The 16,526-nt window shown below is 33.2% G+C and overlaps 1 protein-coding gene across 9 annotated transcripts in view; it reads right to left on the bottom strand.

The window, feature by feature from the left end:
- LOC126971948 (carbohydrate sulfotransferase 11) overlaps positions 1–16,526 on the bottom strand; it is a 59,408-nt gene that overhangs the window by 28,922 nt on the left and 13,960 nt on the right. For 8 of the 9 annotated variants that reach the window (XM_050818477.1, XM_050818473.1, XM_050818475.1 and 5 more), the window contains exon 3: positions 16,290–16,355. The exons of the other annotated variant lie outside the window; for it this stretch is intronic. In XM_050818477.1, coding sequence (XP_050674434.1) covers positions 16,290–16,355 — 66 coding nt within the window. The remainder of the gene's footprint in view (positions 1–16,289; positions 16,356–16,526) is intronic. 9 annotated transcript variants of the gene reach the window in all.

The following is a 16,526-nucleotide window of genomic DNA, read 5'->3' as shown; positions in this document are numbered from 1 at the left end:
TATTATAATTATGTTGTCCCAGACTAGTCGTAGCCGTAGCCATGATATATCATGGGTGCACGAAAACAACGTGCAAATGTTTGAACACAATAATTATTATACCGTAGAGCAATTAATATAATTATAATAAATAGACGTTTAATATATCTGGGTATTCATTAAAATATATATACAGGTCACTCTTAACCAATGCAATGACATTATATTCAACTATAACGAACAACTAGTAGGCATAACAAACATAACAAATGAATTGCGTGAACAATCCGTGCATATACATATTTATAGTTACGGAAGTATTTGAAACTATAATTTGTGATCGTACTATAATATAAAGCGAAACCCCCCCCCCCCGCGTCTGTTTTCCTGAACGTATAAAGCTCAAACTACAAACTACCTACTGGTGGAATTATCACGCGGGCAAATGGACGATTACGAGGAAAGTTTTACAATAATAAAATAACAACTGCCCAACGCAATGGTCTAAAAGTCGTAAATATCCAAATTTCCAATCTGTATGACAATTGAGGAGTGCGAATACCAGTTGAAAGTTCTGTTGCCAATTTTTTTGAAGTGATGAATTCTTATGGAACGGTAAAACGCTACGTTACGTAACGCGAAACTTCCGTCAGAGAAAAGCGGTCCATTGAAAATGTTTTTCACGAACGATGAGAGATACCTATATTATGATTGTTTTGTATATTATATGCATGTGGCAGCACTGGAACAACAACTAATATTATTACACTGAGAAATGTGGACGAAGTCGCAGGAAACAGTTAGTCTTTACTATGTTTCTACACTTCCAATTGCTTTTGGTAAGCTTAAAGGCTTCTAGTAAGCTATAAAAGTTATCAGTGAGATTTTGTTAATTACCTAATTGGCGAATAATGACCTTGGTTAAGACTGTCAATCTAAAATTATCATGACAGCTGTAAAGATAAGACGGATAACGATTTCTAGCAACGAGTTTGTGCAATCATTAGGATCTCTAGCTTGTCTATGTGATAACGTAGAACGTGATTAAAAATTTAGCTTTATTACTGTGGGCAGTTATCGGATTAAATAGTATCAATGATTCATATGGTTTTACCCAATTTCCTCAGATCCTCATCTGATTATATCTACAGTCAAACTCAGTCATTATTGCTTTACAACAAAATTCTTGAAAATATTTAGCAGTGTTGTTATGGATATCCATATCCGTAACCGAAACTATCGGATATCCGAAATAAAAAAATATCCGTAACCGCAACCGAATCCGAAATAAAAGTTTTGGATAGTTTCGGATAGGGCGGAGTCTAACTAAATACTACACTGGTACGAATTAACTGTGCACTCCGCTGGAATGCGACACCTCTCCCGCTACCTAATGACGTCACAGCGCGAGGTGCACAGCTAATTCGTACGGGTTATACTTTATAGTAAATATGACTAGTCGTGACAAGTTTTTGTTTTTGCCCGGCCGGCAGACTACCGCGCGCCCGTCTAGTCGTAACTATAGAGTCTAAAATCTAGAGTTCAGAGGTTATTGTGGGATTACGTTACGTACGATGTAATTCATTTTACGATTACTTATTAAAGGTCTGGTTTATTGTAATAAGTAAATAAATTGTCAGTGACTGGAAAAATGCGTCCTAAATCTAGTTTAAGTTGGTCATTTTTTTGATGAAGTGAATGAAAATTTTGCAAAATGTAAACAGTGTGGGAAACAATTTTCACGCTAAGGAGGTGGCACTACTTCACTCAAATTTCATCTTAAATCTCAACACAGTGATATATGAAGAATTGTTGTTGCTAGAAAAAGATAACCCACAAAAACTGACAAATCCCCAACAGCTGACACCTTTACAGGAGTGTATAACAGTTATCAATGATGTTGATTCATATATACAACAAACAAATTACGAACGTTAATTTTGATTTTGCATTAAATTAGTTACCTATATTATATTATAAAGGTATATAGTATATAACACTTCAAAACGAGTAGCTGTAAGAAAGAATTACTTGTATGTCAGATTGCAAAACCTACAAGGTACAATTAAAGTCGAATATAATCTTATTTGTATTTCATTTTATTTATTTTTTTCAATTTCACTTCCTTAAAAAATTAATATCCGTAACCGAAACTATCGGGTAATCCGAAATAATTTAATATCCATAACCGTAACCGAAACCGATATTATATTTTACCAATATCCATATCCGGATCCGAAATTATATATCCATAACAACACTAATATTTAGCACTGTTTTGTATTGTTTTAATCAATTTTTTTTTCTTTATGAACAGATCTGACTTAAATAAAACTCAAAATCCGTAAGGCCGTCTCTAAGTTTAGCGAACACAAACTTATCAACAATCTCCTATGGTCACAGTTTATCCGTGACATTGCGATCTCACTAAACCCAGGCCGTTAAATTGTAAGAAATGAAGTCGATTGACAATCTACCGGTAAATTATAATATCACGGCTTTGACAATACACCTGCGACATCTATATCTCTATACATACTATCATATGTCCTTTGTAGCTAAAAAATAAGGATTAAAATTATATTTAAGTTGTATTTAAGCTATTTTCATACTAGGTATAATATGTCAGTTATCCTGCTCATGGAGTGAAGGCGGGTGAGCACGGCGTACGAGTCGTATTTAAAATAAAACGGTTATAACTTGAGTTAATGTTCGGTATTCAAAGTCAATTCAGGCCTTTATAATAATAATAAGTTATTTGTACAAAAATGTGCAGTAATAATAATATGTGGCGTGCAAACATAACGGTATTTGTTGTCGTGATGGATTTCGAAGAATATTTTCACAATAAGGTCAAGCAGAGAGCACGTTCATAGCGGCAACTGAGTCGTGATTCAAGTGAAATTTATACACGCATTGCACTTTATTTTGTGGGTATTGGAATTAGACTGGGCTGTCACGTTCGATTATGTAACGCTTCGTCCGGATAAAATTGGCTCGACGCAACGTAGGAATCTATTACTTAACAAAAACAGATGTATTCGTTTTATTAAGCTCTCCTTGAGTTTTTCGGTGTACGAGTTCCTTTATAACTGGTCAATATTAATAAGCAAAAATACTATAATTATGTTTGTTTATCATATACCTTCATATTTTAAGTACCGTCCAGATGTTAGAATATAATCTACTGTAATTCGGAAATACTTTCCTCTAACATCTGGAAGGCAACGCCAAATTGGCTTCGAAAACACTGAGCGTCATGAGAAAAGCAAGGCCTTATGCCAGCTCACATTATATCGCTCTACACCGGCTTAATCTCTTAGTGTGTCATCTTTTAAGGGTATTATGACTTTGCTTAGACTATTCTAACGTAAAACTTAGATGAGTGTGATAAAACGCGAAATTGACTTTTGCATTGGGCTGTCTTAGCTTAAGCTCGGTATAATTTAAGCCGTCAAATGATTACAAAAACGAAACCAAGATTATGCTTAACTTACACTTAGCTAAGTTTTACGTGAGTAAAGTCTAATGCCCGGTTTCTGAAGCTCTCTGATAAACTTTTATTAGCTATTGGTCCGTTAAAGTTATGTATATGATAAGCGTCGGTTAACTGTCACTTCGTTTCTGAATACCGATCGCATCGATCAATAGTTATGCAATCGATAACTGGTTTCTTATTGTGCCACTAGAGGGCTCTGTTTTAAATGGTAAGTTAAAAATTAATAATATTTATTTAAATTCATCATTAATTCCAGTTTTTAGTACAATATTATTTTCTTTGATGATAAATAAGTGCTTTTATAATAAATTGGTAACAATAATACTTTTTATTTATCAGTGGCTGTATGTACAATAGCGTTGGGTGTTTATTTTTTAAAAAAGATGTCAATATGAAACTATTGTTTTCGAAATTCAATTGTTTTCGTTTCGTTATTCGTATTTCGAACTTCGTAGTGTGCATTTCGTTTAACATTCAATATAATACTTTGTTTCTTGTTTTTTTTCTGTAATTAAAAGATGGAATCCATCAAACGTAGCAAAAACTTCACCGAAAGAGAGAAGGTGCTTCTCATCGAAGTAGCCAAAGAATTTCTATTCATTATTGACAACAAAAAGACGGACGGCACTACCATGGAGACCAATCCAGAAATTTTAAAAAATTTTGGCTTAACATCCCTAGTATCTTCATAATTTGGCATACTTATATAAATCCTACCCAGCTTAGCTATTTCCTTGCTTACTTTTTGAACCACTCTTGACACTGTAGTTTTGTGAAAATTAATATCATCACCAATTACTACTTGGAAAGTACCAGTAGCATTAAATCAGATGATGAAATAAGATGAAAATTTGTTCTAAAACAGATAATGTGTATTGGCGGTACATAACGGGAGCTAGAACAGGGCTAATCACATTACTAATATGAAGCACAGTATTCTTATCAAAGCGATACCTTAATTTAAATTCTTGTTCCGTAAACATTTCAAAAGGATTCCTCCTACGTCTTAAGTTTCTTGGTACAGATATATCAGAAATAAACTCCAGTAATTCCAAATCAGATTCTGAGGAACTACTCGGAAAAACCATTATGCCGTAATCCGAATAATAAAAAAATATTTAACTTTCGCGAATAACAATACTGTTAATATATTTGAAACACAGAGGTAGGTACTTTATTATTTATATTATAACTAATAACTGGAATGAAACGTCGAATAAAGTTATGGAACAGTTAAACGGCACACATTGGTCAGTTAAGTTAACTGTAGTTTAATCGGAGTTTAACTAGTGTTGCGTCGTTCAGAAACACACTTTTGTCGGTTATCGAACCAATAGCGCTATCGAATAGATAAACTGCGGTTAAAAGTACTTCAGAAACCGAGCATTAGTGTCTTCTACCTTATTTATCATAGTCCTTGGCGATAGTTCTCGTAGCGAGCTGTGAAATGCCATACAGTGAAGCAACTGATTTGAGGAGACGCGACGTATTTAGGGTTACAATTTAGTAAAATGAAAAGTCCTGACAAAAAGCATGACATTACAATAAAAGTCCGGACTTTTAATTTAGTTTTACGTAAATTTTAAAGACTTATTTAATATTAATAAATATGTATATAACTATAGTCCATCTAATTGTAAATAAAATCCGGACAAGTTAGAGAGCCGGTCAAAGTCCGGACTAGAGTCTAAAAGTCTGGAAATGTCCGGATTAATCCGGAGTCTGGCAACCCTAGTCGTATTGAGTACTCATTGGTGAGGTTATGTTCACAACATATCGTAAACAATCACTATCGGCTACTTTGTATTTATTTAAGAACTGAATTCCTTATGTGGTGCCTGAAATAATTCACTGTCGATGATTGAAGATAATATGAATATTGCTCTCTTGAGGTGTTATCATATAACACGGAAATGTTTATATTTTGAGATAATTGATAGTTTGCAGCTTTGTGCTAGATATGAGATGATATATTATGATGATAATCTTCGTTAATTCTATAGAACATTAAAGGAACATTGTTATATTTATTAAAACTTCAAACAAAAACTGTTCCTGTCATATTAAAATCTTTTTATTTGAAAACTCCTTGGTTTTAAAAATCGAATACCATTTATTTACTTAATTAAAAAAAGATTCTCGGTCTTCGCACTTGTTTATTAAAAAATATTAAATTTCGTATTACATTCACTGCCTTTTTTTACATGATTTCCTAAATTGTCCTAAAATATACTACCTCGATCATCCCGTAGCAGACAGGGTAGTTGCGGTATATTCGGAGTATTATCGTATCGTTCCAAATGTGTCGTTGTCGATTTTGCGAGTATACCTCCTGGTACGTTACATACATTCCAAGATTAAGTACTAATAAAATATCAAATAGCATGCTATTACTAATTTCATTCTATACCACCTTTATTATAAGACTTTGAAAGCCAGAACTTATTATAATCATCATAATATTATTTAAGAAAGACGCTCATTAACTAACAAGAAAACTCAAGTTCCGCAATCAAGCGGTTACGAACGCTATTTATTCTGCCTACGATTTCACTTCTGGTTGATTAATCTATGACACATACTATCAAAATGACACATACTATTAAAATCGTGATAAAATACAAATACGGAGTTCTTTTATATAATTTCGTATGGTATGAAATACCTTCACTCTTATATATCTTGCAAACATAGTTTTTACATTTTCTTAACACACAGGTTGGCATTTTAGATTATTATTGTCACGCCATGAAAACGTTCCGCTTAGCCCGCTGCTATTAGCCGACTAAATGAAATTACGACAATTGTCTGAATTTGTCTGCAACATTTTGCGCGCGCTAGTGCCATATCTATGTCTTTATTGTATATAATATCAAATCAAATCAAAATCAGTTTATTCAAGTAGGTCACGGAAATGACACTTATGAATGTCAAAAAAAATATTTTTCTTATTCAATCTACCGCTACTTCGTAAAGGGTTGAGCATATCATTGGTTATATTACAGTAGACATATGTACGTTATATGAAGTATAATAACAATATATGTATGTTGTGACACAATGACGTTCTATACAGTCATCGATGTCACAGAACAGTTTAAGTCATATGATTTTTTTTCAAAACTAGATAATATGTAGTAAACGCTGAAGTAAGATTTTGAAATTTACAGTAGTTTTTATAGCCTATTTAAAAAAAATCTGAATGTGACTGTATTTAAATATCTTATGTCGAGCTAGCTCCATACTTGATAATTACTTATTTCGGTATATAATTTATGTCATTGCATTGGAAATTTAGTTTCTCAGACACTAAAGCAGCATTATTTGAAATTGTAATAATTTTTGAACAAATAAAAACTACAAAATTCACAATTTTAAACCTGCGCTCGATTGATCAGTGCCGCACGCTCATCTATGTTAAATGAAATGCCATCTTGTTTTCCCTTAAGTATCCTGTTCACATTAACTTCAATTGAACTTTTGAGAGATATTCTCTTTTCTCGAGAAGAAATTCTGATAATGAAGAATTTCATATATGTAATGGATGTTTTGCATACATTACTATCATAGCAACATAATTAAAAATATCTATTACTGCGCTAAATAAAATAAAATCACAATGAATGGCATTGTGATTTTATTTAGTTACATCGATTTAATTACATTATACATTTAATGTCATTAGAAGTTCCTTCCTAGTGCGGTGTTTCCGGGTCGATATGACATGGAGCAAAAAACGCGCATACACCTTCCTTAAAGGCCAGCAACGCTCCTGTGATTCCTCTAGTGTTGCTAGAGAATGTGGGTGGCGGGGATCACTAACCACCATGTGACACGTACGTGCGTTTATCCTCCTTCTCTATAAAAAAAAATAATTAAAGAAATGATTAGTAAGACTGTCGCCGATTTACAATAACTTGATTTAAATTGTTAGAAACTAATAATAGCAAAAACTACTCATCCAACATACAAAAGTAAGTTCATTTACAGCTAACGGTTGTCGATTTATTTTTTATAGAAAAAGAATGTCCGAAACGTCGTAAAAAATAACCTTTTAGTACTATCGTCTTGTAAGTTAATTAACAAGTTGGTTTTTTCTAACACAAACTACAAAAGGCTCGCAAGGAACCAGTATTAAGTTTGTGTTAACAGATGTTACAGTCAAATAAACTTTATTCGAGCTTCTGTCGCGCGTCACTATAAGTATTTCTTTTATATTACAGAATGTACTAAGAAACTCAACGACCACTCTTTTATATAAATTAGAGTATGTATTTTACAGTGCCTGTTATATATGTAACATATAAACAATTTGTTATGTTTTTAAAGTGATAATTTGAAAAACAAAATTTTATGAACGATGCGGGACTCGAATGACACGACCTCCGGCGTTCCGTGCCGGTGCTCTAACCAACTGAGCTAACCGTTTGAGTGACGTATCGTTCATACAATTTTGTTTTTCAAATTTTATTTATGTAACACAATTAGTAATTGCATCAGTTTTTCAATGGAGTGACCGATGGGATGGGCTCAATATTGAAAAAATATACAAATTCATACCAATACGTTTAAGAGTTTTAACGTGATTGAGTCTTCAAGTAAAGTTATTTTCACTAACAATGTTAATTTAAATTTTTCTCTGTTTCAATCATATTTTTGCAGGTACTGCTATAGTTTCAACAAGACGGCTGAATGGATGAATAACTAATAATTAAATGAAGATATCGCAATATTTTCTGATAAGGGTTAAGGGTCAAATAAAAAATATAAGATTTAAATAATTGAAATATGTCCAGTAGTTTTTCCGTGATGCACGTACAAATGAAAATATAAATCATTTTATTTATATAGATTTGTACAATAAACAAAATCACAAACAAGAAGTTCGTTTTTATTATTATTATTATGACCGCCATTGGGTTCCGAAGAGGCAGCATATTATGGGGGAAATCAATTTTAAGAGTAGGTAATGTAATTCATTACTTTTAAACATATAATATATTATATTAATACATAAAAAGTTCTCTTAAATACTTAATTTTACTTTTTTATAATTCACAGAGCAACAATAGTACAAAAGGTATTATTCAAACTCAGCTTTCAATTTAGACTAAAAAAATATTGTGTGGCTCGACAATTTGTATTCATGAACAAACCTCGGTTCAAGCCAACCATATAACGGTTCTACGGAAGTAGATATTACATTCAATGTAGGCACATACATACATATATATATATATATATATATATATATATATATATATATATATATATATATATATATATATATATATATATATATATTGTACCTGACCATTGGGCTTGGTTCTTACGTAATTGAGGTTGTGACAAAATGATAACGGGTCAAGCGTAAATTGCTGGCACGCATCGGATCCGCTGTCAAAATATGTGAACATCCATGTTCGTGACAGCTTTTTAATACTCAAACTCTAAGTGCAACTAAAATAAGAAAATAATTTAAAGTACGAAAAGTTTGATTATGTTTTTTTTTATGAAAATAAGGGACGAGACGAGCAGGACGTTCAGATGATGGTAATTGATACGCCTTGCCCATTACAAAGCAGTGCCACTCAGGATTCTTGAAAAGGCCCTAAAATTCTGAGCGGCACTACAATTGTACTCGTCACCTTGAGACATAAGATGTTAAGTCTCATTTGCCCAGTAATTTCACTAGCTACGGCGCTCTTCAGTCTGACACAGTAATGTATATACATTACTGCTTCACGGCAAAAATAGGCGCCGTTGTGGTACCCAAAATCTAGCCGGCATAGAGCCTTTAACTGGTTCCATATAAGTAGAAAAGCGTGGGGTGCATTAAAGATATTGTAACGAAGATATGATCCGGGAAATATTTTCTCGACTTTTCTACAACTTTGACACATTTTCAGAAAGCTGAAACAAGATTCCAAGCCGTTCCAGCAAAGGTTTTAAACACATAAAAAAAATTGTAAATCACACCTCGTTTTCAGGAGACTCAAACTACTTTATCTTTAATATTCTGTTTTTTATAAAAGTGAGAATATAGTGTGTAATACTTAATTGTAGAGTTAGTGTAAAGTGTGCGTAAATTACAGTAATTATCTGTGTTTTATGTATACGTAACCATAAATTTTCTTTTGTGTGTACTTAAATCCAACTCTGTCTGGCTTCCCTTTCTCTCATATCGTTTCCTTATATTATCATAATATTAATACACATAAGCATATTTAAGTAATAACTTAAGCTTTCTCGAGGTAAACAATTTTAATATTTAATAGTTCAACTTAGATTAGTTTAAGTTATCACTTCTGCCGGGCATCCCGAGACGCACACACTCTTTTTTTAAATAAATCCTTACAGCTCAACAGCTTTTCCATTCACGAACTCCTAGCTCGTTACAATATTTTCAAAATAACTCTACCAATATAAATGTCATTAAAACATTTGTAGCAAAGTGATATCAAGCACTCCAAGATTTTTATACACAAAAAATAAATTTTTTGAAACATAATCACACAATTCGTAGTTTATGCAATTATTGAAAATTATTGTCTACTTTTTAATTTGGTTTACTATAAAAGCGTGTTTTAACTATTACTTATTGGTTAGAAGCCAGGTAAGTTTTGACCACAGAACAGTTTTACTACTACTACCTATTCTGTGGTTTAGACACCACTACTTCATGCCATGTACCACGATATAGGGATAAGAACATCACATGCTTACACATAATATTACGTTGGTGTCATTTAAGATGCGCCCACTCGATTATGTAATATGCGACAAAGATTCATTAGCGAGTATTTTGCTAAACCGGCTCCGAGCGGGTTTTGTTACGAAATTTATCACCTGACGACTCAACATTTAAATAATATATCAGCTTCCGAGGCTGAGACTTGTGTTGGGAAATACTGATGAGTAATATCTTAAGATTACATTCACAATACTTTTGTTGGGATTCTTTAACTATTTATTGATAACGCTAGGTTCGCTCGATATATAATAATCAGGATAGATATAAAATTCCAAATAGGTATACAACTAAAAGTATCCGCATCAACATCATAAATAGCTTTTAAGAGAAGATATAATAATTCTAAAACAATATAGTGTCGCGCTAAAGCTAACAATTACTGTGAGCTCCGTCACGTAAAATATCTAAAATCTGTTCAAAAAAAAGCAAAACAGAGAGACACAGATAATGATGATATTGATAATATTTGATAATAATTTTGTTCTAGCGCTAAAAAACAAAGGACAAAAGAGTCGAGAACGTTTGTATGGAAATATGGCTAGTAATTCCTGTAAATGCAAATTTTCCTTAACCTAAGATTCACTTGAATAAGCTATCTAAAGAAGATCAAAGAATTAAACAGGATTTTTATTCTGTAACGTAATATAATGTACAAAAAGCAAAATGACAAGCAATAGATAGAAAAACAAAAATTGTATCATAACTTAAAATATTAGACTATATACAGCCTTATAGGAGTACTATAAGAGCACTTATTAATTATAAACCAACAACACCATGTTACCTTATCCTGCAAATAGAATAATACATGGACGGTGCTAACTATGGGCGTGACGAGAAAGCTCATGATCGTTCGGAGGGCAATGGAGAGGGCTATGCTCGGAGTTTCCCTGCGAAATTGAATCAGAAATGAAGGGATCCATAGGAGAACCAAAGTCACAGACATGTCTCAAATTATTGCGAAACTGACATGGCAGTGGGCAGGGCACATAGCTCGGAGGCTAGTTGGCCATTGGAGCAGTAAATTCCTTGAATGGCACCCACGTACCGGAAGATGCAGTATTGGCCCCAACAAGATGGACTGATGATCTGGTCAAGATCGCCGGAAGATGAAGATCAGCGCACGACCGATCGTCGTGGAGATCTTTGTCCAGCAGTGGACGTCTTACGGCTAATATGATGAAAATAAGACAAGGCCTGCTCGAAAATATACGCCATTCATCGGTTTACTTCAGAGATCCCTAGAACAAGCAATGACTAAATTCCCATGGAAACAGTGCGCAAGTCCATAGATTCGTGGCCGGACAGATTATAGGCCTGTAATTAGTCGAAAGGTAGTAATTTCGAATAGAATCCATTTTTATGTTTGTTGCGCCCGTTCTATTCAGGTCTGAGGCATAGCTTTTTGAATTTGTATAGTTTTTTTTTTTTAGGAATAAAGACAACACCTTTGAAGGTTTATAATATGATCTCTTATGAATCATTTCATAAGAATGTGCTACCAGTTGGAAACGTTCTTCCGAGTTTTTGTGGTATAATTTTTAGCCAACGTCCATTACACGGATGACTTACTAAATCATGTTTTACGTTACGAAAGGAGGTTTTAAAGGTGTTAATTATTCTCTGTTTAAAGATTGCAAAAGGGCTCAAGCTAAAGGTGTTAATTTTGTATACCCATTACCGTGTCAAAGCAATTGACACATTGATGATAATAGATATGGTCGTCTTTAACTTGAGTCCTGATTTCAATTCAGTCTATGCTGTTTTGCTAATGCCGGTACACAGCGAAAGTCTCGCTAGATTTGAGCGAAACTTCGTCCAAGATGTTCTTTCCAAGAATTTCTTTTAAGTTACTGAATCGACCATATGTTCGGAAAAAGAAGAGCTCGTGAGAAGAACATAGTTACAAGAAACTCAACGGCCACACTTAAAGTCAAAGTCAAAGTCAAAATATCTTTATTCATAGAAATCATATATATATATACATACATACATACATAAAATCACGCCTCTTTCCCGTAGGGGTAGGCAGAGACCACTTCTTTCCACTTGCTACGATCCTTACATACTTCTTTCGCTTCGTCCACTTTCATTTTTCCTTTCATACATGCTCTCCGGTTTAGGGTACTCTTGACCTGGCCTTTTGTTCAAGACGTCCCTGATTTGATCTTGAAACGTCCGCCTAGGTCTACCCCTTCCAACCTTTTTCGTCAATCTTCTTCATTCATTCTCTCGACATGTCCAAACCATCTCAGCATATAATTGTATATATATATACAATTAGATGTATGATAGATAGATATATGACTCACGAGCATCATGTTCACGACGCATCCTCACACAAACAATGAATTAAAGCTCTAATAATTGGTTGAAGCATCCAGTATACGATTATTTATATTTATATAAGCCATTGTAAAAATATACTCTATTGTATTGAAAATTAAAAACATTATAATTTTAGAGAGTTATATATTAGAGAGTAATTTTTATAAACTACATTATGCAGCTCTTACTATTTATTATAAGAAACCAAAAATTGACGATGCAAAATGATCAAATATGATTTCTATGAATAAAGATATTTTGACTTTGACTTTGACTTTAAGTGTGGCCGTTGAGTTTCTTGTAACTATGTTCTTCTCACGAGCTCTTCTTTTTCCGAACATATGGTAGATTCAGTAACTTAAAAGAAATTCTTGGAAAGAACATCTTGGACGAAGTTTCGCTCAAATCTAGCGAGACTTTCGCTGTGTACCGGCATTAGCAAAACAGCATAGACTGAATTGAAATCAGGACTCAAGTTAAAGACGACCATATCTATTATATATATATATAAATTACGTGACACGTTGTTTGTCCGCGATGGACTCCTAAACTAATGAATGGATTTTAATGGGGATTACTTACATGGAGTGCAGTTTGGTCTAACTTGAGAGATAGGATAGTTTTTATTTCGATTTGGGACCCATAATTATTTTTATTTTCAATATTTGTTTTGTATGGACATATTTTCTATGAGAGAATTTAGTGACACACGTCACATTTACGAAATAATTTTTGATGTTTTTAAATATTATTGGCAAATTCCTATAAAACAGTATTTTTTTTATTATCTACAGAACAACGTCTGTTGGGGCAGCTAGTATATATATATTTCCGTATTTATGCAATTATTTTCATACTTCTTAGTGCATATTATATCTATTGTTTTGGAATAGTGTTATTGAAATCGGTTTTTCGTCGCAATCAACCGCTGATTGGGAACAACGCTGTTGCTTTGATGATTAGAATAAAGTTTAATTTAGGAACCACGTTAACTTTAATTAAAATACAACTATTATTATTAACAACAACAGTTATTTAATATAATTTATTTGAAAACTAAGTAATGTATGTAGAGTAGAAACGAAAGCTAGAGTAATCGCGAGTCCTCTTTAAACTAAACTCAAAAATCGCTTCGTTGGCGTCAATAAAATGTCAGGCTATCGTCTGTCCCCATGTTTCCAAGCGGGGATTAATTGATGCAATACCAGTGGGACTGACTACAAACGAGGAGAGTTTCTTGAGAGTAAGCGCTGTGATTAAAAGCAACGTTACAACATCCAAATATAGAACTTATGTAATTGTATTGAGAGATCAGTTTTCCGAATCCATTTCACTTCATTAATAAACCGCAGTAGTGTTCGGTATTGGCGAGTGAAAGCAATTAGCACGCAATCTGTGTTAATGGCTGAGTGATTTTTATGATGATTTTTATATGGTTTAATATCAGCTCATTCAAAGATTGGAACCGAATGGATTATTTACAATAAATACCTACTGTCCGTTTGTCTTTTGCCGCTTTCATGTGATTTAACCTTGGACGAATTAACTACTGGACGCGTCTTTTTACTATTTTATAATATATTTATACTAATAAATGGAGAGCCGTCTTTTAGTAGGTTAAACTGCAAAATGCGAAAGCTACTGAACCGATTGGAATAATACTTACAACATAAGATACAGCGTGTTAATGTGGGTAATTTCTTATCTGGAACTTATTTTTTACTTGGAAATACCTATATATGCACAATACAAATTATTCAGTCAATTACATTTCATTACACAATATGACATTCCATACAATGAGCGTGCGCGGGGTTTATATTAATGTGGCAAAACAACCATTGCCGGGTCAGCACTTGTGAGTAGTATAATTATTGAACTGACGCATATTGAGAGCGTGTTCTCCTTTTCTCGAAGTAAAAAATGCGCTGTTTTTTTTTTACAATTTCAAACTATTATAGCAGTCATTGCAAAAATACCAACTATATATATTATAGGCACGGACTAGTAAAAAATAAGGACTCCGTGTCACCTTACATAACAGTCTAGCACCAAAACAAGCCGATTAACGTGTAAATACATAGCCCCACGCACACACTTACACTACTATAGTCCGATAGGCGACCATTATGAGAACTGTCATCGTCTGTGACAGATCAGTTTGCGTCTCAATTAAATATTTTAGAAATGCCGTCGTGCGTTGTGAAAAAGTGTAAAAACGATGCTATTTAAGTATTTGTGGCCATATATAATTATTTATGGGAGAAAAATTGTGTAACTAGTATCCCCCGTAACCGCACACACACTTGCATAACGGTGCTTCACTTGTTAATATCACGGCGCGGAGTCCTTCTTTTTTACTCGTCCGTGATTATAGGTAACTACATGATTCAAAGATGTTGCATGAGTTATTTGGCTGGATTTTTATTATCACTCATTCATTTACCTGTCATTTTAATTTCGTATACAATCGTAAAGAGCACTTTTCTCATTATTTGACCCTTATATTTCCCTTCACTAAAATTGCTCAAACATAATTCATAAAATCTTGTGGCGTTTCATGTTTGATGTCATTTACTTTGTCAGATTTAATTTTATCTTCAGCGTGATAAAAACATACAAACCGAATTACACACAATAATTACAATAAATGTAAAAAAAATTGTATAGCAGGATGTTTGTCACTCATCATGCACAAACAGCGGAACAAATTTTAGATAAACACTTATTTTTAGAAGCCTTTGTATCAAAAAGCGACGAATGAATCAATAATTCTTTATTTTTTCGATCCTTTGGTCGTGAAGAATCATTTCGTAAACGGCCTGTAAATGAATTTGTCGATCCTACCAAAACTTCATTCATTTTTAATTTCTTTTATTACAAACTTTTTAATTTATTTCTCTCTGGATCCATGTTACAAGGCAAAAGTGAGTATGTGGTACATTACCATGCAATTATATTAAACGTTAAATAGGATCAGATATTATTATGTTAGTGTGCGCGTAGCGTGACACGTACTCGTAAGTGTTCTAATTGGGACGCCTTTTGACAATAAGTAATGTTTATTTACATTTACGCACTAAACACTAGCTCTCTAATTAATACGCGATGAAAAGTTACTCCAAATTTAAAATTACTTGTCTCTGTCATGTAATTCTGTAGTGACGACGATAAGATAAAGACAAAAGGTTTTAAATCTGGAATAACTTTCTAGATCTGTATCTTGCTGCTAGACAACCGATGAAAACAGGCCAGGTTTATTACTTCAGTGTGGGTGACAAGTTATGTCTTACAGTAGCTATTTGTATGCCACATTGTTTTAGTGTGCGTACATTGCTCAAAATAGAGGTTAACAGTCAACCTCAATTTTTTCGACGTTTTTACAGCGGTCTATCTAGACGTATAAATGATGAAAGGTCTATGATGAAATGATCTAAATCTATGCTTTGCGGTTCACTACTTTACATTAAATTAGTATTCTACAAAGGCAAGTATTACTAAATTAGTAAACTAACTAACCATGCAAAATCAAATCAGCCTTATTTATGTACATGCAGAATGGTCGTCAGTAGACATATTGTAATTTATTACTCTAGTAATAATTGCCACATTGATTAAACCAACACCGAATGTCAATATTGCAAAGAACAGTTTGAACAGAGTCGTCTCTCAGACTTTTTTCACCATTAAGCAGAGTGCATTATAATTTATCATTTGGTTTTTTTTTACCTGGGTCCGTAAAAAAGGTGTTGTATTAGGCTCAATTAATGTTCCGTTAATTTTATAGAAGTCACTCTGAAAAAAAGAAAATTTGTTTACAGAGTTGGTTTCAAAACTTAACGACACGACACGACACACTAAATGACAAACATGCTCTATATTACAAGCGTGGCAAATACAACCATTATTTTAATAAAAGTACCTGATAGTATATTGGTGTTATTTGCCAAAAAAAAAATGACAGAG

This window comes from Leptidea sinapis, chromosome 25 (genome assembly GCF_905404315.1).
Source record: "Leptidea sinapis chromosome 25, ilLepSina1.1, whole genome shotgun sequence".
In the NCBI taxonomy this organism is placed as follows: Eukaryota; Metazoa; Arthropoda; class Insecta; order Lepidoptera; family Pieridae; genus Leptidea; species Leptidea sinapis.
The sequence above is the reverse complement of the archived record's forward strand: the minus strand, read 5'-3'. Positions and strand labels throughout refer to the sequence as shown.